Source organism: Calliopsis andreniformis, chromosome 3 (assembly GCF_051401765.1).
Source record: "Calliopsis andreniformis isolate RMS-2024a chromosome 3, iyCalAndr_principal, whole genome shotgun sequence".
NCBI classification, from domain to species: Eukaryota; Metazoa; Arthropoda; class Insecta; order Hymenoptera; family Andrenidae; genus Calliopsis; species Calliopsis andreniformis.
The window spans coordinates 20,254,003-20,279,807 of NC_135064.1; the positions used below are offsets into that span (position 1 = coordinate 20,254,003).

At 41.2% G+C, this 25,805-nt stretch overlaps 2 protein-coding genes and 1 long non-coding RNA gene across 6 annotated transcripts in view; 1 reads left to right on the forward strand and 2 right to left on the reverse strand.

Moving 5' to 3' along the window:
• The window catches only part of LOC143177186 (uncharacterized), an 87,093-nt gene extending 63,075 nt beyond the window's left edge, over positions 1-24,018 (reverse strand). For both annotated transcript variants that reach the window (XM_076375011.1, XM_076375010.1), the window contains exon 1: positions 22,869-24,018. In XM_076375011.1, coding sequence (XP_076231126.1) covers positions 22,869-23,899 — 1,031 coding nt within the window. In that variant the 5' untranslated portion in view covers positions 23,900-24,018. The remainder of the gene's footprint in view (positions 1-22,868) is intronic.
• The window catches only part of LOC143177146 (zwei Ig domain protein zig-8), a 368,390-nt gene that overhangs the window by 181,555 nt on the left and 161,030 nt on the right, over positions 1-25,805 (forward strand). The gene's annotated exons all lie outside the window — the stretch shown is intronic.
• LOC143177188 (uncharacterized) lies at positions 23,927-24,828 on the reverse strand. The gene is made up of 2 exons (XR_013001544.1): positions 24,668-24,828; positions 23,927-24,158 (listed from the first exon to the last, which is right to left on the reverse strand). It is a non-coding gene; the product is annotated as an uncharacterized LOC143177188 (long non-coding RNA).

Here is a 25,805-nt window from a genome sequence, read left to right on the forward strand (position 1 = left end):
GTATTGCTTGTCTCGATAGTGTACTATTGGTTTTTAATCATTTTTTCAGAACCCTTATAATCTGGAATAACAGATCCTGTTTTCTTTGAGAGTGTATACAGTTTCGTTGACTCAACAGTATTAAAGCAAAAAGAATGTTTAATCGCAAGTGAGTAGCTACAGTTTCTTCGTCATAAAATATGATTATCGCCCCAGAGAGTAGTTAGGTGTACAATTAATCCTCCTCTGAGAATTTGGATAAGAGGATGTTACATTATTCACTCTCCAAGTTACGTTACATCGTGTAGACGTGTCTGTTGAAGTACTGCGGAGAGCTTCCGAAGGTGAGAAGCAGGATTAGGAGGGCGTCTTCAATCTGTAGTATTAGGATAGTCTTGTAGTGACGTTAAGTGTTCAATATTTTCCATGCCACATATAGCACCGTTTCACCATTCTATCTTCACTTTCCTCTTACTATCTTCGATCTACCTTCCAGTCTTATTTCACTGTTTTCTGAACCCCATGCTTCGCAAAGCCCTGTAATCTTCAAATCTATTCAATCGTAAACTCTTAAACCCTTGGATTATTTTGTAGCTTTACGCTCGCGTTAAAGAAACTCACTTCAAAATACAAAATAGCTTATTTATTGATGCGATCGAGTATCGAGTCAACTTCCTTAGATACAGCTACTAAAAGGCGCCCTTCCTTTATCTTCACTTTAAACGTATTTTTCCATTAAAATCATCGACATCTCTAAGTTGCCTACTAGGTCAACTACCTTACTCAAAGGTTTGAGAAGTCGGGAATTTCCTGTCCCGAAAATCTCCAACTTCAATTTCCATGTTATTCTGGTTCTTCAGTGACTCTGCGCTGGTATCTTAAAGCTGAGAACTTCTCTCCCTCATTTTCGCGCAAGTGAACGAGCCAGCGCATACTTCGAAAATTCATCGTAATCGGCGAAGAATAAAACGGGACCGCAAGAGAACGAACACACCATTAAACAATCTCCCAGCGACCGCACCGACAGAGACTATCCACAGGCTCGTAAACTTTCGCAATTTAACGGGGCGCCGTTCGCCATCAATTCGATGTTTCTTGTCGTAGATAATAGCGTTAGCCTGTTTATTTACCGCGCGTTTTATCCAACCGAGACGCGAATTCGTGTCGGAGTTAAGGGTCGTGGCCCGCGCGGAAGCCCGAACGACCGCGTGCCAGGGCCTCGAGGTGCATGTGTGTCCCGCCACGTGTAGCCGCACGCGAGGAACGTGGTCGCGAAGTTTATTGGCAGTAACGTGGCAGGGGTTGCCACCCCGTGTCCGTGTTCGAGCGAAATTATGCGTGCGTTGCCCCTGCCTTTTTCTGCGTTCCCTGGAAGCTGTACTTTCGCGTCGCAAAAACGCCTTCCCCGCTCGCAATCTGGCTAGATAATCGCGACGCGGAGAATGGACACGCTCGGGCAATAACGTACAGCAGAAACGAGCAGTTTATGAAGGCGTTCTCTTTGCTTAAGTCTTATACAGGAAATTGCCGTTTTTCAAGGCCTGTACCGCGATAAGATTTACTGTTCGTTCTGCTCTCGAATGGACGTGGCGGGGAACGCGAGTGAATTCTGAATGTTATCGTCAGGGGTGATTGTTTAGGGGTTCGTTATAGTTCGCTGGATGGTGGTTGTATCTTTGTTGTTTCGCAGCCAGCTCCTTCGAGGATAGTATTCCGATTCTTTAGACAATGCAGCTGTTTACTATTCTATAAACTAGAGTTATTTAACTGGGTTCGAAAGAGCTAAGACGTGGATAACTGCTTGCGAGGGGAGCTAAGAGCAGGTGACGTCGCAGGCCATAAAAGAGGGTAAGAGAATTGTAATACAAATGCTTTGTTCCGTGGAACTTGCTTTGAGGAGACTGAGTTTCTATGTACTTGAATTACACTTAGCAAGGAGGTGTTGTTCTTGGAAGCATAGCTTAGTGTTCTTGATCTTGTTCTACTCTTAATCAGCGATAAATTGTTCAGGAAACAATTCAGGAAGTAATTTCTCATAATTGCTAGAAGGACTCTCGTTTGATACTTCATAACTGAAGGACTTTACGACACAATCTATGATACTATTTGAGTTCTCCTTCGCGTTTAAGTTTCCAGCATAAAAAGTTGAAACTGTCAGCCTCCGTTTTATTTAAAAGTACACGATTATTAATATAAGAATCACCCAATCAGTTTTTATCGTTTACTGTTGAAATTCCTGCCAGCTGCCTCAGTCTGAACACATTCTCTCGTGACTCTGTTTGAGGAACTTCCGGATTAACGTGCAGGCTTTTTCGTTCCTTCGAACGAAGGGGGTGGAGTTGGGAAAGTGCTGACTTGGTCGAGAAAGAGTAAACAGGGAGCTTAAACGAGGAAGGGTGTTTACTTGTACTATAGGCAGCGTACGTTTCTCTAACATTATGTGTCTCATCTAGCTGCTGGATCTTATCTACTGACACAATGTAAGTTGGTCATCTCGTTTAGGAACTATTTTATTAGCTAACTGGTGAGCATTACGTTTCTCTTATCAGTAATGTCAGTGTACATATCCTACATCGTACAGACATACCTAGCCGACATGTTATTGAACTATCGTTATCTGGTAACTAGGGATCTTTATGGTATATTTATCATTTTCTAAAAAATTAAAAAACAATTTTAAGTTGTTAGAGAGAGAAACAGTGAAGTAGATCGAAAGTACTAACAATAGGCCAAGGAGACAATTGACCCATATCACGAATTGTAAAGGCCTATTATGAAAGTTACTATATCTGTATGAACACATTAACTTCATTGACTATAGAGGACTGATGGAAAAGTTATATTAATGAATGAAGCACTGAATAGCAATTCCAATATCTCTTCCAACGTTCCATTCAATTTTCTATACTTCGTCACGTATTCACTTCTCTCTTCTGTTACGAACAGCGATATCCTGGATATAGAAATAGACATATTAAAGTACTGGAAAATGAACAATTAGTGAAGGCAGAATTCCATTACAAATCTATACTTCTCACAGACTTAAATCAACTATGACATGTATACTACACGACCCAAGGAAACTGTGACAAAGATGTGGAATATTCACAGTATCTCTTACTTTTTGAAGAAACTTCTTTCTTTTTAGAAGAAACTTCTTATGGTTCCAGAGTCATTAGTTCGATGAAGATTCAATCGGCGTCGGCTATTCCAAACGTTTTCCTGAAATTCGTCGGAGAATTCGGATCGAAGTAATTTGTCGACTCAGACGACGTGTTGCACGCAGGCAAGAAATACCGCGATCGCGGCTCGATACTTGTCCCCCGTCCCTGTCGTCGGTATTCGACGAATTCGTATCGATCGTGGCCAGCGAAATTTCAGCGATGTGTACGTCCTCCGCTAGCTCTCGGTCCCGCGGCGACCTCTCGTTTGGCATCGCGTGCATAATGCTCCGTACGTCTGCATATTTCCGACACAGGACGGCAATTCGCCTTTCATGTACGCGAACGACGGTACACGACACGCGACGAATGTTAAAAACCTCTTGGCGCATTCTGCGGGACACGCGAGCCTCTGCCCGCCGCGAACGGAACCTGAGAGCCAGCCGGAACTCCTCGAGGTTGAAGGGAAACAGTCTCAAAATCTGCCACTCGATGAGACCGCGACAAAAGTTTGAAAATTTGAAAATTTAAAGATTTGAATATTTGAAAATTGAAAAATTCAAAATTTGGAAAATATGAAAATTCAAAGATTTGAAAATTTGAAAATTTAACGGCTTCAAAATTGGAAAATTCAAAATATTTGAAAATTTAAAGATTCAAAAACTTGAAAATTTAAAGATTGGAATATTTGAAAATTTAAATACTTGAAGAGTTTAAATTTAGAATACCATTTTAAAGATTTGAATATTTCAAAATTAAAAACTCCAAACTCTATATGGAAATTTAAAGTGATGGAATCCTTTGGAATTTTCAGTCTTCCTTTCGTTATTGGTACAATTTGTTCATTAGTTGAATCTCCCAAGATTATATTGCCACATTCATCAAATACGATACAGATGGCATTGAGTTTGCCAAGCTCGTTACAAGTGCCACAGAACTTGAGGAATCCGATCAAGATGATTCCGGACTTATGGGATTCAGTACAGTGATTTTAGATCCATGGGCTTTGATACAGACAACCCTAAATAGATTTGATGCAATATACAACAGCTGTAGTCTTGTAGCGTAACCCCCAATAACCCTCTGAATTCCAAGTTGAGGGACAAGATTAATTCTAACAAATGTAGGAATTCGAGATGTGTCGTGAATTTCCATAAGTTGAGTCTTTGTCAGTGGAATGTCCATTCATCCTCAGAAAATTGAAATTTCTAATTTAAATATAAAAATCTAGGTCCTCTGGACACCTGAAGCAAGTATCGACCAGGATTCTTTTCCAGTTTATTGGCTACTGCCAATCGAGTGCAAAGTGTTTGAATATGCAACAGCATTTGTTTTGCAAGCTTGAAAGGAATAAAGAAGTCTGCTATCCAACATCAGTAAATATCCAGTAAATAAAATTACTTTCGATTCGTAGTCGTTTCACAATTACGGATTTATAATATTGACGTTGTTAAGTACAAGTTTAACATAATATAGCAAACAAATGTTCGTTAGCTCGTATTTCCTTCGGTTAAGCATGCCGATCCTTAATACCCAGCGGACGCGTAAATTCCTTTAAATATATATTGTGTTTGTTATACAAACATTGCCTGAATTTCACGGTTGATAATTATTCTAATCTGACAATTATTGATTTTCCACCCTTATTGTCTGGGGTAAAATGAACGAAATTCAATTATGGAAATTACTAAATGTTTTATAGCGTGCATAAATTCAATGAGATAAATGGTAACGTTGCAGCGTAACTATTCTAGCGCATCTGCTTTCTACGTTCGTGGATTTTAAACACAATTTATTGAATACTATAAACCGAATTCTCGGTGATCGTTTTATCTCATAGAGAATCGTAGAGAAGAATCAGAAAAACGAAGCCACTCAAGTGACTTTCGAATGCAATGAGAACAGAAGTGTATTACAGAACGACTTTGTAGGTTTCTGTCACACATAAAGCGTATCAATTGAGAGCAATACATACGCGGGGTGGTTTAACGAAATCTGGACGCGCGTCATGTACAGACGACTAAGCTTATTTCATTCTAGTTGAGTCGTATATAAATAAAAATATTCGAAAAAAGTCTGAGTACTTAAAAATTTTACAATTTGAAAACTTGAAATATTTTAGAAATTATTATGTATTACAATTAAGTATCAAATTATTGTGTACTTTTCATAGACGTGCATGTTGAACCAAAACCAACTTAGGAATTGTACAAACGTGTGAACTCTGTATTACTCTATACTACTCTCTGATTGCTTTATTTTAAATTTTCGGTATAATTTACACAGTATTGTAAATAATATTTGTTAGAGTACTCCATGCACTTTGAATCGAACTCAGAAATATCCTATCCCTCGTTGTTCGTCTCACCATGCAATCAGCAACTATTCATATCAACGGCCAACAATGGTCGAGGCTTCCATTTTAACCTGGACAAATTGTACAAAACCTTTTTCTGCATTTATAGAAAGATCTAAATTTATAAGACAGCATATCTAAAAATTGTCAATCAAAGATATCAAGTATTAGTAGTGACTAATTTCTGTTTTTAACACAGTAAGCGAAACAAATTAAGTACTACATCAGCTAAGCGTAAAACCTATATTTCGCTTCCCAGAAAATTTAATTTCGCTATTAGTCAGGTATCTGATTTATGGAACTTGCACACACAAACGTTGCTTATCATCAGTGGAAATACTTTGAAAGTTTAAGCAACTCAATCTATGTCGATGAAACATTCACGATTCCTTTTAGCTGGAATATAACAGACTGTCGATACCAATCACAGGGAGGCAAAAAAAAGCGCAATCTTCGTTACGGAAGGCACAATGTCCGTCGCTTGGACGAGACAGCATGCAAAATAGCGTGAGTGGAAGGAACTTTTAAATTATGCGACCTGTCGGCCGCAGTCTTTTAGTTGGCTGAAGCGATAAAGCCTCTTTCGAAACAATACGAGGTATTTCAGTCGTCTATGAAATCTCGGTTGTACAGAATACTGCAGGAAACGTTTCAACGAACGGGCTAGCGTGCTTCGACGAGTATTATTACGACGACCGTCGAGATATCAATCTTTCCTTCTAATAAAGAACAAATCAAAATCTTGAAATAGCGTATTTGGTGCGAGGCTTTATTTTCTGAGAAAATCATTGGCGAGATTTTATGATCGTCTGTCTATGAACCGCCGATTCTACTTAATCGTATTTCTTTTACAATTTTTTTATGGTCGTGTTACTGTTGTCTTTTTTTTTTACAGCTGAAATATGCAAAATATTAGAACTATGCGTTATGTAATTGTATTGTTAACACTATTAAATTTATCCACTGAAAATAGAATAATATTTGAATTCTCGTTAAAATTTTTTCAGTTATGCATTCATATTAGTTCGCAAGTTGCGTTTCGTGCAAATCTCAGTTATTAATCGTGAAAGTTGAAGCGATTCAATCAATCTGGAAAAATGCAGCCTGCACGAAAATTATTTCAGAGTTTCCTTTTGTGATTATTCCAGAAATAAATTATTGCCGTGTCCTATATATGTACAGAATAATTTCATAAATCGTTGACGTGTATGTAGCCATATTTATTGCACCATAAATGTCGCGACTAATTGATTGACTAGCTGCACGCTGAATTTATGATAATGAACGATTACGTATACTATTGGAAGGAAAGTGTTCCATTGCACGTAAAATGGCTTAATGGGGTCGCGATAATTAACGAAATTATTGCGCAACTGGCATTCTGAAAAGTTCGATTCTTTGCAAGGGAAAACTCCTGTCAACTGATTACACTGTAATGAATCCTCGATCGACTTTACCAAACGAGTCTTAATTGTCAGCGAAACAAAAATCACCTTCCTTTTGCACTCTTGACACAATCTTTTTTTCCTCCTATTTTATCAGGGGAAAAATAATGATGTTATATGAGAGTTTCATTATCCTACTAATGTAGTGTATGTTTCATTCTTATTAAACTCTTGGTTAAAGGTTTCCTGTCTCATCCTGCAAACAAATATATGTGCTAGAAATGGAATAGAGCTTGAAGCATTCACAGGACAAAAGGAATGAAAGGAAATATTATTCGCGACGATAGCGAACCCGAATTCGATTCGAATCTGCGAATCCAGGTTTTACCAAAGGAAAAACAGCTCTTCGACTGCATGGTCCCACCGAACAATGCACGATCGGTATTAACAAGGAGGTTTTTGCTGTTCACACGAGATCCATATGCATGCGAACTTCCTTTGATCGATCGCTAATATCGGCCCCGTTGATTATCTACTACTCGAATATTGCGCGTAATACCTGGATATCATAGTTTCAGATCAGCCCAATCACTTCCACTCTCACAGAAGAATAGACTGCATCGCGATGACACCCCAATTTTGGCTGATAAAGCGAACGAATGTAATAGTCATGAGTTATGAGAGTTATGAAGGTTTTTCGTTTTAAATGTCTGATGATATTTCAGAATTAAAACTGCTCTGGCGATTAATAACATTGACATAACAGAAAACTCGATGTCAAAATTTTAAAAATAATTCATGGCTGAAAAAGAACGAAGAAGTGTTGAGATAACGGTATCTTTTCTCTACGAGAGTATTCCATTCTTCGGTCAAAGATTCACAAAGAACAAAAGTAAGATTATATTTTTTCAGTTAAACCGTAGAAGCTTTTGTCACAACTGACAGCAGGAAATTAGATTCATTCTGTGACTCGAACCGTGATAACGTGAAATCTATTTCAACACCCTTGCCACGATTAAAAAAGATTCGACTGTTCCTTTTTATTCCTATCCATTTGTGGTTCACAGGGGGACGAATAATGAGCCGTGCAAACGCGTAATGGCCGCTGGAAATACTGTTCCATTGTACGGACGTTAATTCCGGAAAAGAAAAATATCACTTTTTCGCGTTCAGCGCGAAAAAATGCTGTGAAAAAGCAGGGACATTTCGCTCTTCGAGACTGCGATTTCCTAGACGCGACTCAACAGTCGCGCTAATGTCGTTCTAAGTGACGCTTAAATATTAAATACAATTAAAATCAATGGTCGAAAATTTTCCCAGCTTACTTCAAACAAAGCATGCATAATTTTTAAAATATTTCAGATAACATAATCAAGTACTTAGAATATGAAATATTACAAAAATAGTGATCCTATATTCTGTATTTCCTGAACCGTAAAATAATAATTCTGTCCCTCAGAGCCAGACTAACTCAAGTTCATTTTTGTTATTTTTCAGGGGAGCTAAAAAATAAATACGATTACCTATTTCTTAACATAGTATTTGAAGTAGTTCATACTATTAAATTTCCTTAAAAAACTTAATTTCGAAAAAAATAGACTCGAGTTACTCTGACTCATATGCAGAATTTACAAACTCCTTTCGCTATAATATAGTATAACCTATGATCTACAGATCTTTCCTTAATTTCACTTTCAATAAATTGTACTAAAAAAAAATGTTCAAGGGCTATAGATCTTGAACCCTTTACCTAACACTCAACTGATGGTAACAGTCGAGGGTGCACTACCATTCCACAAAAGTACGTCAAAATCGAAGGCGAGGAAGGTGCGCGCTTCTCTTGTTACCTACAAAGGAACTCGCTTGTCTCGACCAGTTTCAAGTGCACCCCCCAGTAACGTCTAAGCCATAATTTCTTCTGGAATAGCCTTCCACCGACTCTAAACGAGCATGAAACGCGTTTTGTCGCATTCGCGCCGCGAATAATCGAGGAGCGCGTTTCTCTCGATAGTTAACAACGATAACGCACAACAATACGAAGCCGTACGCGAAACCAGCGTCGTCTACGTGTAGCACGTCGAAAGGGCTGTAACCAGATATAGGCTAATCTCGTACCACGTAGGTTTCCCCACAACCCGCAGCCTCTTCACGTGCCCGCGCTTTTCGACGAACGTCTCCGCTTGCAGTTTAAAGAAATTAAGCGGACAGAATAATGGATGTAAGCCAGCCGATGTAAGCTTCGACGCAGGGGGAGCAACGCGTGGGAAGGTATAATCCAACCTCGAGGTGTCTTGGGGTCGGGATGAAGACTTCTGATGCAGCTGAAGGGTCTAGATTGACCTAGAAGTGAGACAAGTAGAGACTGACTGGTCGCTATCGGGCATGATTGCAGGGTTTGTTAGGAAGCGTAGATTTGGCGTGCCAGATACGTGAGCTGATGGAGATTTCGTGAAGTTTCTGGATGTTTGCGTCTAGCAAAGTTGTGTTGTTATTATTTTCATTGAAAATTGAAAATAGGGTGAGAAGATTCAAGTGGAGGTAAAGAGAGATCGAATTTTTTAATTGTTTCTCTTTTTTTGAAGTTTGGAGACAAGGTGATAGTAGGTAGTAACAGAGATTATTATTCGTTGGTTGAAAGTGGAGTACACTGATAGATCGATGGAGGGAGATATAAGTTGCTAGGAAGTTCTTGTTCTTAATGATGACGAAAAAGTTTTAGGGGAGGGTACAAGTGATGCACGGCCTGGCAATTAATAAATAGGTGTATGAAAGTTTTGCGATTAGGACAGGAGAGTTACATGATTATCCTCCAGAAAGAGTTAAATGACTTCTTGAATTTAGCTGCCTGCTAACGGGAAGTTAGCCAGTCTGAGTCCCTTTTATTAATGTAGGGACTTACAGAAGAGTTTCTTGCAGTAATTTCAATGATACCTGAACAGTCTTCTCGATAGTATTCCTAAAGCGCCAGTGTCTTCTATGGAACTTGATAAAGTTAAGATAATTTATTGGTATCTGTATAAATATTTTTCCTAGAAAAGTTTTAATGAATAATTCTGATGTACAATGTATACTAAAATTCTTGTAACAAAGAAGCAGTCGGATTTCATTTGTTTCAGCCAAGCTTCCCAACATTTCTGATCTTTCGTTCACGCGCAGTCTTCGCTTTATGTGAAGATATCGCTCGGAAAGGAAAACCTTGGAGGAAAACTCGAAAAATATTGAATCGATATCCGCTCGCATATACAAAGACAGAAACCATTCTTTCTATTTCCTTGTCGATTCTACTTTGTCATTATTGAACGCGTCTATGTTACTTCCTTCCTGTTTCTTTAATCTTATTCTCACAATCATATCTGTGTTTTACCTTGTGCTCTTTGCTGAAAGAAAAGAACGACGATGCAGAAAAAGTTAGGACAGTCAAGGGAAAAAAAGAAATCAGTTAAGAGTAGGAAGAGAAGAAATTTAAGGGAAAAAAGGAAAATTTAGGGGCAGGCAACAGTCGAAGAAGCAAGCTAAAAAAGATGAATCAGAGGGCAGAGGAGAAATACAACACCGTGTAGCAAAAGCAGAAGATCGAGTTAAAGGAGGACATGTAAAAAGAGTAGATAGCACAGGAACACCTCTACACACGCGCAAGCACCAACTCCCTTCTCAAAGCTTTCCTTGCTTCTCTCTTTTTCCACCCCATTTTCTCCTCACCAACTTCACTAATGCATACCTACAGTCGGAAGCACAGGACTTTTAATCTGATTCTATTGATCACGATGCAAAATCCAAGGAACATAATTTACTGAATGAGACGTTATCCAATGTCACGAGAATTAGTGACTTGTAAAACATGGCAATTGCATCACTACTCCTCTCCTTTCTTTATCTCACATTCCCTCACCTTCACCACTCTATGCTGTATTATACAGGGTGATTCACGCAACTGTATCATCTGAATTTTCTCGTACACTATTCATTCTACGAAAAAATGTTTTAATAGAAGGATACCAAAGAGAAGCATACTCACAATACCAAGCAACTTTCATTTCAAACATTCTCTCATACAATAAACAGTTTCCAAGAAAATTCAGGCGATACAGTTACGTGAATCACCCTGTGTAGAAACACTTTAAAAAACCAAATTCTAAACCTTGTCACAGCGTCGGCCAGCGTTTCGTCACAAGACGGTTCGCAGCCGTGCAACAACCACGTGCACATAAGCCACGACCTCAAAAGAGAGGCCAGGAAGTTGTGGACTGGCGGCCACGCGTCGTCGGCTATCGATCCTTCAACGCCACTTTGTGGCGAGCGTGTCTCGTGACGAGGGAACGAACGCCAGGGCTGCTGCCTCGCGGATCATTCGGTCGATCGTATCGACTGGCTGGATATTTGCGGCGGCGTGCTTCTGGTAAACATCGCCGTCGTAAAGCGCCCTCGACAAAAGCTGGCTCGTGTGCGGTCGCGCGCCGTCTGCGGCCACGGAACGCCGCAGAAACGAAATTTCGCGTGTTCGAGCGAGCAACTGCTTCCTCGGGCTCGTTCGAGCTTCAACGAAAGCCCTTGTCGTCGATGAAACGCCTAGATGCGCCGATCGATCGCCGTTCCGCCGACTTAAACGATTATTTCATCGCTCGACTGGCCACTAGGACGCTTAATGCCCCGCAATCTCTTAGGATCGGCGCAACTGATTAATCGAAAACCTCGCTGATTTATACCGCGAAATCCGGAAATCCGTGGGTGGACAGTGTCGCGATTTACGACCTGGGGATACACCCAGACGATCAGCAGTGAAGAAAGAAAGGGAGCAGGCCGCGGGAAGGAGAACAGAGGAAGAAGGATACAGTCGCTAGTGGATCGGGAATTTTTTACGCTGGCTCCGTGTCAGCCTGGCGGAAAGGTCGAAGAATGTCGCGCGATGGCGTATCGGCGCGTTGATAGAAATGCAAATTTGCGCTGCGTCGCAATCGAGGGGGCGGGAATCGAGCTAGGCGACACGATTACACAGGGTTTCACAGACCCAATTACACGTGTGATGATCAACACGCCGCTATAACGGCATGATTAGGGGGATATGGTCTACGCCAGCGAAATGCTGTCCGCCTATCGACAGCCAGCGGCGACGAACATCGCCGTCCGATAATAGCATGGCCTTTGCTGCTGGACAGTATGATAAAGGAAAAGATTCCAGTGAATGTGTCGCAATGGTTCGTTGCACCCGTTTATCGTGGAAACATTGATGCGCGGTGATTCACTGGGGATTCAATGACCTATAGCGAGAGCTTCGAAGAATTTCTTTTGCTCTATTATTTAAGACAGCCTCAGTTCTCTGGAAAGGTACTAATTCTCTTCTACATTCAGGTAAGCGATACAGGTATCGCAAAGATATTGAAGAACTCTAAATCTATTTTTGTACGTTAACACAGTTGTTAAAAGAAATAGAAACCACACTTGAACCAGACTCGACGAATATACCAATAATACAAATTTCAATTGAGTAGAATAAGATACATGTTCATCGAAACGAAACAAGGATCATTCCTCAGTGAAAAGTGCTACAATTTCATTCAACTTCACGAGTACTGCCTACGTAGTCGCGCAGAAAAATTGCAGACAGTAGACCCTCTGTATCGCCTTATGTACTTAGAAATGAACTCGAGCTCGCGCAAGGGAGATCATTCCGCGTCGGAATGGATGGAAAGCTATCCAATGCAGATGCGCGGTCATCGTCTCTGTGCGAGTGTAGGTAAATATCCACCGTTTCTAAATTCATCGTTGCATTCCAACGCGCAATATCCTTTTTATCGTGGAGGAACGGAAAGGCGCGAGTACAGTTACTGTTAACATTCGAGTCGCGAGTGTGGCGCACACGGCGCACGCTTCGACCGACTCGCCCGATGACTGCGTGCATGTAAACGCTATGCAGCAGCCGCGTCGAAAATCGGTTTCCCGTAATCCCTGATCGAACTCGAACGCGAAGATGCTGCACTTTGAAAAGTGTTGCTCGGAAATGAAACGCGATCGAACGGGATGCAGGCGTTTCCCTGTTCGCGATAACAATGCGACGTTGCATCGGTTGCGAAACGATAATCGCGCAACCGGCTTAATAACGTCATATATACACGGATAGTAGTTTAGATGCTGCTTCTAATGTGAAGGTAAAATGGAAGTTGAAAGTTTTGAAGGGTTGTAAATTACTGAGTTGAATACAAGTTATGTGGGTCATGTTTTGTGAAAATGTATTTAGTGAACAAGTCTCTTCTTTGCTTCAATTTTTGCGTGTTAGTAGAACTAGTAGAATTCATCTTCTGCGTGAAATATGTACCTCTGTTTTCGCTATTTTTTAATGGTCGTATGTTATAGATAGATTTCAATTTTGATGATATTATAAAGTCACACGCCACTCATTTGCTACAGCTACGACACAGCTCTAAATTTCCTCATTTTTTGAGAAGCCACGATTTTTTAATTATGTCACTCTCGTAGTAAACGAACAGTAACTCAATTCAGTTCGCTTAAAATTGTCATAAAAATTGCTCACATAAATTCACCCTCCGCCAATCGAAAGCACTTCGACCAGAAGAGCGCATTAAAAGTTCCATCGACTCGAAAATGCATGTCTGCCCTTTGCAAGCACACTCTCCTAGACAGCTGCTTTCAGCCCACAGGGCAGCGTACCCAGCCACGCTGGCCAGCTTGCCCACTTTCCAAATTTCTTGCCCGAAGTGGTTTAAGACCATCCGCAGCAGCGGGCTGCAATTTCGGCCGAAAAATAAACGAGAAAAGAGGAACATAATGGAAACCTACATTCGGTCGCGTAAAATATTTGACCGTGTTCGAGTCTGTGGCGTGCGCGTGTAAAAATACAGTTGGCCCGCGGCCAGTGTAGACAATTTTCACGTAAATATACGCTTCAGCTGGCTAAATGGTTTGTTTAACGTTAGCAATTTAGCGGGGGGCCGTGACGTGAATTAGCTGGTGATCTATGGCGCGTCGCGAGACCTCGAGACGTACAGCCGACCCGCTCGAGACGATCGACGGCGAGGATCTTGACCTACGACGCTCCCACCGCGGTGTATCGCGATCTGCTCGCGGGATTTCGGAATAAATTGACCAACGTCGCCGTTGGCGGTTGTTTATTTTCGAAATTAAATTGAATTGGCCCATAACTTGTCGGTCTATTAGCCCTGGGGACTGGGCTAGTTTGCTCGTAAATCTCTGGAGTATCGGCTTCGGCAGTGGCATACACGCACACACGCATACACACGGAACATGTACACGCAAACACGTACACACGTGCACACGCACGCACGAACACTCTGAGTGAGGCGGAGAGAGAGAAACAGGGGGAAGGGTAGGAGGAAGGGAGAGAGACAGAAAGAGGGAGACCACAGCGAGCGAGGAAGGTGAAAGAGAGAAAGGGTGGGGTGAGGCTGCGAGGGTATGGGGATTCGATTCGCCCCCGACAATGCGTCCGGAAGCTCCCAGGAAATACATGGGCGTGGTGCCGAGATAAATGTACTCTTGCATTTGCATAGTTACCTCTCGCCCTCGGCCTCCATATCCTCCCGGTGTTCGCTCCTTTTCAGATTCTATATCCGCGTGCGTCCAATCCTCGCGATACGCGAGTCGCTTCGTCTTCCAGGAAGCCTTCGCGAACATATAGTAGAAAATTGTATACAGCGTGTTTCGTAACAAGTGGGAGAGTCTTTAATCGTTAAACAGTAATTTAGAGGCCAAGAGATTCTGCTTCTTGTTTGGACCCACATACATTCTTCTCTCTATAGGTTGTGTTCTCGTTTCTATGTGGCAACTAGTGTTATGCTGTACTTTGGTATAAATATTTGATAGCAATCTGTTTTAATTTGGAATCTGAGAGATTCTAGGTCAGGATTGTTATCCAAAAATGGGTAGCAGTAGTTGAAGGTTGAAAGGTTAGCTAGGAAGGACAGGCGATGGAAAAATGTTTATACGAACTCACATATGTGATCTTCTGACCTTCCCTCCCCAGTTATAACTATTTCAATATCCCAGTACATATATCTATTTGTCTCTATTTATCTCAGCTTCTGCTACATTTAGCATAGCTGCTTTCATTGATTTCATGTCCTCTGTCCTCTACGGAAATAAGTCACACAGGTTTATCCCTAGAAATCATTCCTAAATTTATCTCGAAATGTTTCTCAATATATCCAAAACTATAATCAGTCTCAGTTAACCTTACGACAGGCTTATTCTTAGAACCCTTGCTATTCCTATTCATTACTATTAACCAAAGTAGGTCTAATTCACGTCACCTTCAGGTGGATTCAATTATGGACAGAAGATAGGGACGTCAGAGGTGAACAAGGTAGCTGCAAACTCTGCTGGTCAAGTGAAAGACAACAACGCTAACGACGCACCGGAAGCCGACCTCGAAAGCCGCACCGGAGGCGAATCGAGTTCCGGATGTCCCGCGGGACGCTGTTTCCCGCGATCCACTGGTAAATGGTATTATTTGTCGCGGTGTCGTTCGCGATCGATACCAGCGAGTTTTCAGTTTCGAGGGAATCTACGAGGGGATAGGTTGCTGCGAGTTTATTAGAGATTCATGGGAAACACGAAATGCATTCACGGATACCCTCGAGTCGCGAGCACATTTTGGCAGCGGTTCGGTTTTCTTGCGCGAAGGGGTGGCCCGTGTTATGGCGATAAATTCCCTTCCCGAGACTGCATCTATTTATGTCCTTCGAAGCGTTAATCCCCTCGCCAGGGGCACGTGTACCTATTCTTGTAAGGAATAACTTGCTTCCACGCCACTTCCGCGCAGTTTGTCGGGGCTAGTGGAATGGACTCGCATGGCAGACCTTGCGAATGATGTCTGTGCGAATGGTTCTCAATAGAGAACGTGTCCCGCTTAGCATGCATACCTGAAATATCTTAGTTTGTATGGTGGAAATTGCAGACTTTGAGGAAGGTCGTGCTATTTTCACTTGAAGGTCACTGTTATTTTCTTGCGAGGATCTGTATGCAGGGTATTGGACAACAGGTGTCAGGAATTTTAAGGAGTGATCTAAATCCATGACCAAATTGAACTAAATTGTTGGAGTAACAGCAGAAGTTCGTGATTCTGTGTCTGACTTGGGACCTATTCTACTGCCCCAGTGTATTAGCCAGGTCAGACGCAGCGATGTCTGTAGAATAGGTCAAGCCAGACACATTTTAGGTATAGCTTTAGCAATTGATAACTTGGAAAGAGAGCCTCGAACGCATTTTTTTAGGCCATATTTTTGTATAATTGTAGCAAGTAGAATTACCTTCTAATATTTCTGACGTCTGACATAGGTCAATCTGGGTCCAAAGATTACAAGGTTAACTCCTACAAAATATAGTTACTTGCTTAGACATTCCTAAGCATCTGGAAACTATCTAGGACCTTTCTTATAGTTATAATCTTTATAGTTCTTTGAACACTAAAATTAATAAATTAAATTAAAATTAAAAAAAATACAATAAAAGGATGCAATTTCAGATCCAAAGAAACCAAAACAGAATAGGTATCTATATTCCAGACATGAACATCTTAAAAATCCTTAATTTCTCAAGACTTTTATAACATCTTCAAGATATGACTCCACTCTGGAATGATATTTAAGTTCACCTAAAGCTATCAAAACGACCATTTGGATCCATTAGCAGCAGACGAGGTATATTTCAGACTCCATGGAGCAAGGATACCCGCGGCCATACAACTGAATCGAATGGCACAAATAACACCAAAGACCAGGATGGAGTTTTCGTTGGAGACAAATGTGCGTTGTCGACGAACCGCAGCAGAATCCTCGTGGGACACTCCTTTTCGGGATACGCGGCTGGATGGATTTATTTGTCCGATCGAGCTACGCCTTTCATTATCAGAACGAATCGCCTATCTGCGAGTGCCTGGCTTTCGTGACCCGGTTACGAGCCCGCCACTGTCGCCGTGTCGACGACACCGCTGATGAATATTTCAGCTGGTCGAAATCGAAGATAGGATTCCTCTGAGGTGCGAGCACGGACATAAATTCGCGAGATACACAAGTATCGATTTGTTAAGCTAGGCTGCGAAATCGAACGGTGAAATTCGTGTCATTTTACCTCTGTGAATACATTTTCCAGTTCCTTGGACTGGCTGGTGGATAAAGTCTGAAGAACAGTAGGAAAGAATTGGGTTGACGGGCGAATTAGTTTTAATCTTTACGTGACTAATAAGATGGTAACTCTTGGCTGACATAATTGGGGTCACAGCATTTATACTAAGTTACACAACTTTTGATATTTCATAGAAAGTTTTAGAAAGTTGTGAGTTTTCTGTTGTAGTACCATTAATCATTTTTTATCATGGATCTGCGTTGACATCACACCGATGTGGATCAAGACTCGTTAGAATTTTATCTATCAAACTGGGTCATTCTTTAAATTCCTATGTGTCTTTAGGTGTATATTAAAAATTATACGAGTGAGTTAACTCTTCTTCTGTTAATACATCGACAGAGACTGAAGTTCCAGAATCTTGTAAATTCTGAAGTAGTCTCTTTCGAAATTACGCTTTAGCGTACCATAGAACTCTAAGTACATAAACATTCATACTTCCCTACTTGGATTATCACACCCTCGCACTTCAAACTTCCCTATTCCAGATATTACAGCCTAAACAGTTTGAACTTCCTACAATACCCTTTGAACTTCTCCATCACCACTTTGGTTCTCATTCGCCATTACCATCGCGCCTAACACTTTTGTCGCTCTTCCATTATTGCAGGAATCTCCCTCCCAAGCGTATCAAAACTTCTCCACAAAAAGAAACATGTAATCAACCCCTGTTTCCTTCCACTCCGTAAAATTAAATCCAATTTCTTTCTCTCCTATCCTCACTACCCCTCGTTATTAGATATCCTCATCGACCCCATCGAATCGCGTTAAATCTCATTTTCCACCCTCGAACGGTCAGCAATCTCGGGATCCCATTATCGAATTCTTAATTTCGTGGAAAGTTGGGCACCCAGTGGGGACAGTCGAGTGGCTGTTTACGAGTCGAACTGAGACTGCTTCGTTCCTATAGCGAGGATCCTCTGCCCGAGTCCTCGACTATTAGAAAACTCTGTCGAGCACAGGATCCTCGGCTCGAACTCGTAACTAGCAGAGTCCGATTAAAATGTCCCCGCACGTCTTGGATTGCGCGCTCGTTTCGGCCGATTTAAGTACGCCGAAGCACTCCTCGCTGACTCTACCTGTTCCCATTTCGCCCCTCGAACATTGTTCCGCCTCGACAATCGTTAAGACCCGCTTCAAGCGTTCCAAAAGTTCGACCGCGAGTCTTGCACCCTCTGTAAGTCCGCATTCTTCGATCTTAACAGGCGAACTTGCTCGCTGGGAGATAACTATGCGAACGACGAGACCGTTCCATTACGAACGGGCAATTTGCGGCTCGTTTGACCGTAAACGATCGTTCGTGGTCCCGCGATGGCCTCGTGGAACGTATTTCATGTATTGTTCTGTTAGTTTTATAGATAGTTCGGGTTTCTCAGAAACTAGTTACGTGGGAATTGGGTGCTTTACTTCGTTGTGTGTGTTTCGAGACACTTTCGACGTGTGCTTTTTTTTAAGAGGGATGCTGGATTTTTTGGTAGATATACAGGGCGAGTCAGGTCGACGTATCTGGTTTTTTTTGTAAATTATTGAGTGTATAAAAAAGTGTTGCAAATGAAAGTTGTTTGGTATCGAGAGCATGCTCTTCTTTAGTATGTTCTTCTCGAAACCAAACAATTTTCGTTTGAATGTTTCTAGTGAATAGATAATAAATATATTTTCAAAGTGTTAAATTATGTATAATGGTTTCCAGCCACCAAAGAGTTTTCCGAGTTATTAATAAAATTGTATTATCCTTTGAATGAAGGCTATATCAAACATTAATTCCTACCATTGTACACAGCTTTACAAACATTGATGAGTACTATTAACTCTAAAATCCTTTTTCATAGTTTATGCATTGCATGGCTCACATTAATATGTATTTCCTGCTGCCCCATGATTTAATGCGATTGTTATCAAAATGATTTGGAAGTATTAAAATCGCATAAGAGATAAAGCTTCATACGTTTTATTATTAAATTTTACATTTTTGGCGCATAGAATAATGAAAGAGAGATAGTTAAAGCAAATGTAATAAAGAAAGTACTAAAAGCCAAATTGTCACTGCATTCATTTAAATAGATGCTCTGGCATTCATCCAAACGTGTACCTACAGATAGAAGATAGAGCCATCGAGATTCATATTTTTTGACATATTTCCGTATTTGCACAAATGACGCGCTTCAATAAAAGCCAATCCAACAAGACACGTCGCGCGACGTCACCGATTACGAAAGCGACACTGATTGCCCAGACACTTCAAGTCGACATTTAACTTCTAAACCTTACACTTTCTTTCGTATTCAAATTTCTCGCATGCTCTCGACTACATCTACATTTCATTAACACTGTGTCAACGCAACTTACAAAACTCATAGAAAAAGCATGAATTGTTTCGATAAAACGCAATATCGAGGCGGGGAACTTTTTCCACGGCGATTAAAATATAATGGATTGTCGTAATTAATATAATGGCAGTTTATCTGGAAATAAAAGGCTACGTATCACGTGGAAAACCAATTAACCACTGCCTCTTGTTACTTGTCGATAACGCGAAGTCCATAAAAAATTACTTGTTCGATTGTCAGGGAAAATAGGGCAGCGCGAAAGCGTAACCATGTTTATAATTAAAATCCTCGTGGAGAATCGGCGTTATTACTTATATGGAGTAGTCGCGCTTTAAATCGCGGAATACAGGGACGTATAATTTTCATTAACGCGAATCGAAGGATTTACATAAGCCAAATGACTTTGGCGCGATCGAAACGAACAGAGTGACGTGAATATAACGAGAGTTCATTCGCTTCGACAATATATAGTACCAGCTGTGTATATCGTGGACGAACGTAAACATGTAGTAGATCTTGTGTTATGTAAAGCGATATACTATGTGCTCTGCACGCACCTACGGAAGGTTTCATTCGATTTTGTAAATATTGTTTCATTAGAGATATCGAGGCTTTTATTACACCGTGCCTGGAATCAGTCGAGCCAATATTGTGTCGCGATGAATTTGATCTGACTTCGAATTTAATTAATAACCTTTGTAAAATCTTTGAATGGACAGTGCCGTATGCAAAGCGGTGTATTAAACGTGGAAAAATAATATCTTTCATATTATTCCACTGCAAATTAAAACCATTAACAAGAATATTCGATGGACTGAATGAAACGAATCATTTTATTAATATTTTATTAATTCTGTTACGTAATCAAACGTGATAGAGAAAATGGACATAATAAACGTAATACCCCATATGTTTTAGTCTCAAGTTTGCTTTTCCTCTTTATTGAATTTCAATCCAAATATGTTTCCACTCAAACATTATGCGATAAATATTACAATAAATTTAAGGTTTCAAAATATTAATTCTAACATAACGTGTTGGTTCATTTTTAATATACCATTGCGTACCAAGCACTGGAAAATGCATTACATTGAAATTAAAATTCATTCTTTGTACAAGTGAAAATTTCCACTGAGGTACGACACTTTAAATTGGGCTACACGCATTTAATTGTGAGCGTGATTTAATCAAGTGTGAAGGCGCCAAATAACGTTTACGGATGAAAACTTTTTGCAAAACGAGCATTTATTTTTCTTCGTGTTTAAATACTTGCATCCTCAATGATTACAGCTGTCTCTTAAAGTACAGAAAAATACTATAACAAACAAGAACGAATCCGAGTGATTCTCAGCCATAAAGAAAGAAAGGAAACGGTACGTTTCTTTCGTTCCAGTCAGAAATACCTTTAACGCGCATCTGCGCCACTTCTAATCACAGAACTCGACTGAGACGTTTCGCTCTTACATCCTTTCTCTACTTCGCCACGGTTCGAGTTTCTTTCCGCGATCGTTACACGTCGAGCGTAATCCTAGCCGCGGGTTGCGTGTGCCAGCTCCATTTCGAGCGCGAAAGTATACTCAGTCCAAGTCGACGTCGTTCGTTCCCTTTTTTTTTTTTTTCTTACTTACGCGAAGGCACGCGCAACGAACGAAATTTAACGGGCTTAAAATTCAGGTTAGAGCGTAAGTGAATTTCCCGAGAGACGTCGCTGCCGGCCCAAAGAAAATATATGGAAATGACAAAGTTTTTCTGCGCGCGGGCGCACGCGAGCGGCCCGATTTGAAAGGCAGATCCGTGGTTGCATAGGCGAAAGAATAATTTCGCGCATCGTCCTGGCGCCCCCTGCCAGCGAGCTTTATTTTGCTGGGCATGGAACAGCAACCCACGTACGCACCCTTCCAAACAGCCGTTTACTCGCGCTGTTACACTCGTCGCCCTCCCGCGCCACACGCCCTTTGAAAATGGGACCATTTCCGCGTCAACAAATTCCCTGATAGCGCTTTATCACTAGCGCTGGAACTCCACGTCACGAATACTTGCGCGGTAGAGTAGCAACTGGGTCTAATCGTTCGCTAATGACAGCTTTCAACATAATTCACGCACTCAGAGCTAATGCCATGTCAAGTCTTTTCAAAGGTCTTCTTTTTTGTAGGTTTTTTCACAAAGTATGGACTATAAAGATATAGACGACTTTTTTTTTTAGATTAATATATATGAAGGTTTTTGAAATGACTTGATGGTAGAAGTGAAGAGATAAATAGTTTTTGATAAGGCATATAGCAGCAGCTAGCTTTCGGAGCAACTGGTTCCCTTAATTAGCTTTAATATTTTAATATTTTAGAACTGTCTTGAATAGGAATTTTAGACATTGGTTGCTTGGAACACAATTGACTAACTCTGAAAATAGATAAATAGAAAATAATCAATACATAATACAGATGTAGAATGTATCGTAGAATGTAATTTCTAGAATTAAGAAATGCGCGGGAAAGTAAAATTGATCAATTTAGCTTCCAAGAAGCTTATTATATATAGGTTTTTTTTGGCCAAATGGTGTCAGTTTATTCTACGAGAAAAAATAAGGAAAAAGTGTCATATGAAGAAATAAAAGGAAATGAAGAAAAAATTCGCAACATAGTACGTTCAATTTTTCATAGATATCAATGCTCTATTTTCAAAAATGGGCGACACATTGAAGTGGAAGTATCATAGATAAATATTTCTAATTTATCTATGATATTCTGTGATATGATCTCAGTCTATTGTTATTTCCTATTTTTTTTCTAATTTTTTAATCACTCATTTTCTAACCCACGTTTATATGACATCTTTTCCTTATTTTCCCTCGTAGAACATATTGCCACTGATTCACCGAAAAAATCTTTATCTAAATGACTCGAGTGACAGAAGGCCTCGATTTATTGTTCGTATAGAGGATGGCAATCAGCGATAGACATAATACAGTCTATGCGTGGTACGTAACTCAATGTGTGTCGTAGTAGTAACTTATCTAATAATTCAGTTAAGCGTATTCTTGAATGCATAGCACATCTACAGTCAACAGAAGTGGCTGACTAAGTACTTGATAAACTTAGATCAAGATAAAGTCGTGGAAAATCATGTAACAGCCATGACAATTAAATTCCCACTCTACGATTCTTGAGTACATTTTCCCTGATGCAACTATACAGTCGATTTATATCCACGCTTCGTCATCAAATTGCCTTCTGCACCCTCGATCCACTTTACAAATCTCAAAGCAAGATCGTTCTATTGTAGATCTCACGAGATCCCCAAATCTCAAACGATACACTATATCAGATGGTCCAAGCAACCAAATTCCTTCAATCTCAACAACAAGTTCGCCAGGATCTCCGAAAGCTCGTCTCCGCCCATCTCGCGTATTATTTTACCCCACTCGTATATATCTAACTTTACCATATCTTCTAGTGCCATTTCGTCCTTGCCCATCAATGTACCCAGGAAGAATGATGCGATAACGTACCCAAAAAGACCTCTCCTCTTATAATCCTCGTACAGAGCCTCGTACGAGTACTTCTCGCAATCGCTCATACCATTCTCCATGAGGCTCTGTTTCAAGGCGTCGTGATACGCTTTCAGAAGGCTGTCGAGCATGTCCTTGTCGAGCTCCTCCGCGCAGTGGAGACACAGAAAGGTGGACAGGTCAATGACAGGCGATCCATACCTCGTCAGGGCGAAATCGATGAACATTGTCTTCAGCTTCCCACCTTCTCTCTTGAAAAAAGTGTTGTTCAGCGTGAAATCACCATGACAGAGCGTTGCAAGCGGCTCCTCAGGCTCCACAGCCGGCAGCACCACGTTCTGATACGCATTCTCAAACTTCGTATGCACTTTTTCACAGAAGTCCCTGTCGTAACCCTGGTCACGCAGATAATCAACACCCCTGCTCGTCGCCAGGTTCGTCACAACTTTCAGCCGATTCTCTGGGTCAAGATCGTACCTGACCTCCAACAAGTCCCGAACGAAGTCGAAGAACTCCTCTTTATTGCGCTCTTTCATTACGTAGCCTTTCGTGTGGAAACGCGCGATCTCTTGAATCGCTGCCACGATGTATTCTAAGGGAACTCGGTACTTGTACTGACACAGCTCGTACCCACGATGACTGATGTTCTCGAGGATGATCACTGAGTCTGTCGGTGGTTTCTCTTCTGAGTAGATGCAGCGAGGCAGGTTCTCGTGGTACTTGGCGAACCTGTTATAGAATAATATCTCGTTGTGAAACTGGAAATCGGACCGAACCAACTCCCTCGTGTCTTCTGTCATTGACGGTTTCTTCACCACCATGCTGACAGTCTTCTTCTCCTCGTTCTCGCTGCTCGAGTTCGCGGTGAGGTTCACGAAGAACATTGTCGAGACGAAGAAGCAATCGGTCGGTGACGATATGTCGTAGGACGCATTGGTGAACTCTTTACCGAGACTCTCAGGTATTTTAGCCACCAGAGCTTCCAACCAAGTGCGACAATCAAATTCCTTGGACACGGTTAGGTTCCCCATGATTCTTGCCAGTAAACGAGGCAGTGGCTAGGCGATTGACGTGACTGTGGTAACTGGAAACAGCCTATGCTCGCTGCACTCACGATAACATTGACTGTAGCAGAAGATTGAAGCGAGCGAGTGGGAACCGCATCGTACTGTGGCGAATCGTTGCTGGCGAACGGCCTTAATAGCAGTGCAGAGCGACGTAAAGATAAGGGGAATGTTGACAGAGAGCATCGAAGACTTTCGGAAGATAGTGCAATAGCGCTGTCTAGTCCTTAATCAGAGGAAAACACCAATCATTTTTGTCGCTTCTCATTCTAAAAGTAAACGTTTGCTTTCTGTTATCTTTCATTTCTTCGAGCCATTCATTAAGAATAGACAACGCGATGGGATTCTGGAGGAAGTTTTGTTCATCGTCATGGTTGTCAGGGAAAAAATGAAGGAAAGGGGCAAACGGAATTTCTGCTTTGCTGATTTCTTTGGGTTTTTGTTAACCTCCACAGTTAACCACTCGCTTCTCGATTTGTCATTTCGTTTGACGCTTGGCTCGCCGTTCTCTAGGGCGGCTGTGTACGAGACTTAATGGAGTGATACGTAATTACGTGCGCTTCAAACTCAATTCCCGACTGACGCGTAAAGAACGATTCAATAACAGCGGACGGTAGGAAAAATGGGACGTGCACATGACGCAAGAAAAATAGTTTTACGAGCATGTGATAATTGATGCCTTTATCAAACTTTGTTTCTTCCCTGTACTAATTTGGGAGGTACATTTGTACTTACGCTGTTTCCATTGGAGCAAATATTCGAACACTTCAGAGCTTCCATCGAGGCGTTCGATTATGGTACGAAATCTCACTTTTCTAGTTTTATAGTCTCAAACTCAATGAACATTGTTTTAAGATAAATATTTGTTATGTTACTGAGCAGTAGTTAAAGATCCATCCTCGAGTTAAACCTTGGCACTTCAAATAGATTATAGAAGAATGCGTCTATTCTAAAGACCCACCTAAGCTGACTTTATTTCTGTCTTCGCTCTTGGCTTACTTTTCGCAACTCATAGCATCATATTGCCACTAGATTGCGTAACACTCTTTGCGCCTGCTTCATTGTTAGTGTGCACACATAGCGTGACTAGCTAGATAACCTTCATTGTCCCGTCATGGCTTATTAATTGAAAAATTACAGCTGACTATGACTAACACACCGCAGATATTTCTCGAGTGTATGTACAAGCTTGACTGAAGGTTTACAGAACGATTAAAGTCACTCTTAAAACCTCTACAGAGTGAAATCTCAGATACAGACCTTTACCTATTTTTTAATCCAGTAATTACTGAAAAAAGGAACAATCTCGAGCCCCTTAAAAGTGAGTCGAAAACGTAGAATAAACTCTGGAAGATTTCCTCTAAAAATTCTTCCCGAGATATTCATTCACGACAAAGCGTTATTCAGAATGACAAACGACGAATTTTGGTTACCCTCGCTCCACGTCACCCGCAATTTTATCTCTCATCGCGGCTCCCGGTGGTTTTTTTTTTTTCGTTCTTGAAATTCGCTCCTCGAAAGGCGCGATGATATCGACAAAAAGGGACCTCGAGTGGAATTTCCCCGAACAATACGGTAGAGGAAGAAACGCGCTGCGGGGGTGGGTTAGGGGAGCAACGGGACACGCTCGAAGAAGCGGAAGCCGCGATCCAGAAAGGCAAGCAGCGCGAAATCGTCTTCTTGGCTCGCGAGACGAAATTAACTGAATTGGCTGCGCACGAGTGGACCCTCGTGACGTACGAGGTAGAATGAAAACGGGGGATGCGACGGGAAACGGCCTCGAGTGGAGACGCTTAAAGAGCGTTCGCGAGTGAACCGACGCTGCCACATAAATTCCACCCCTTTCTTCCGACAATATATGCAAATAACACGG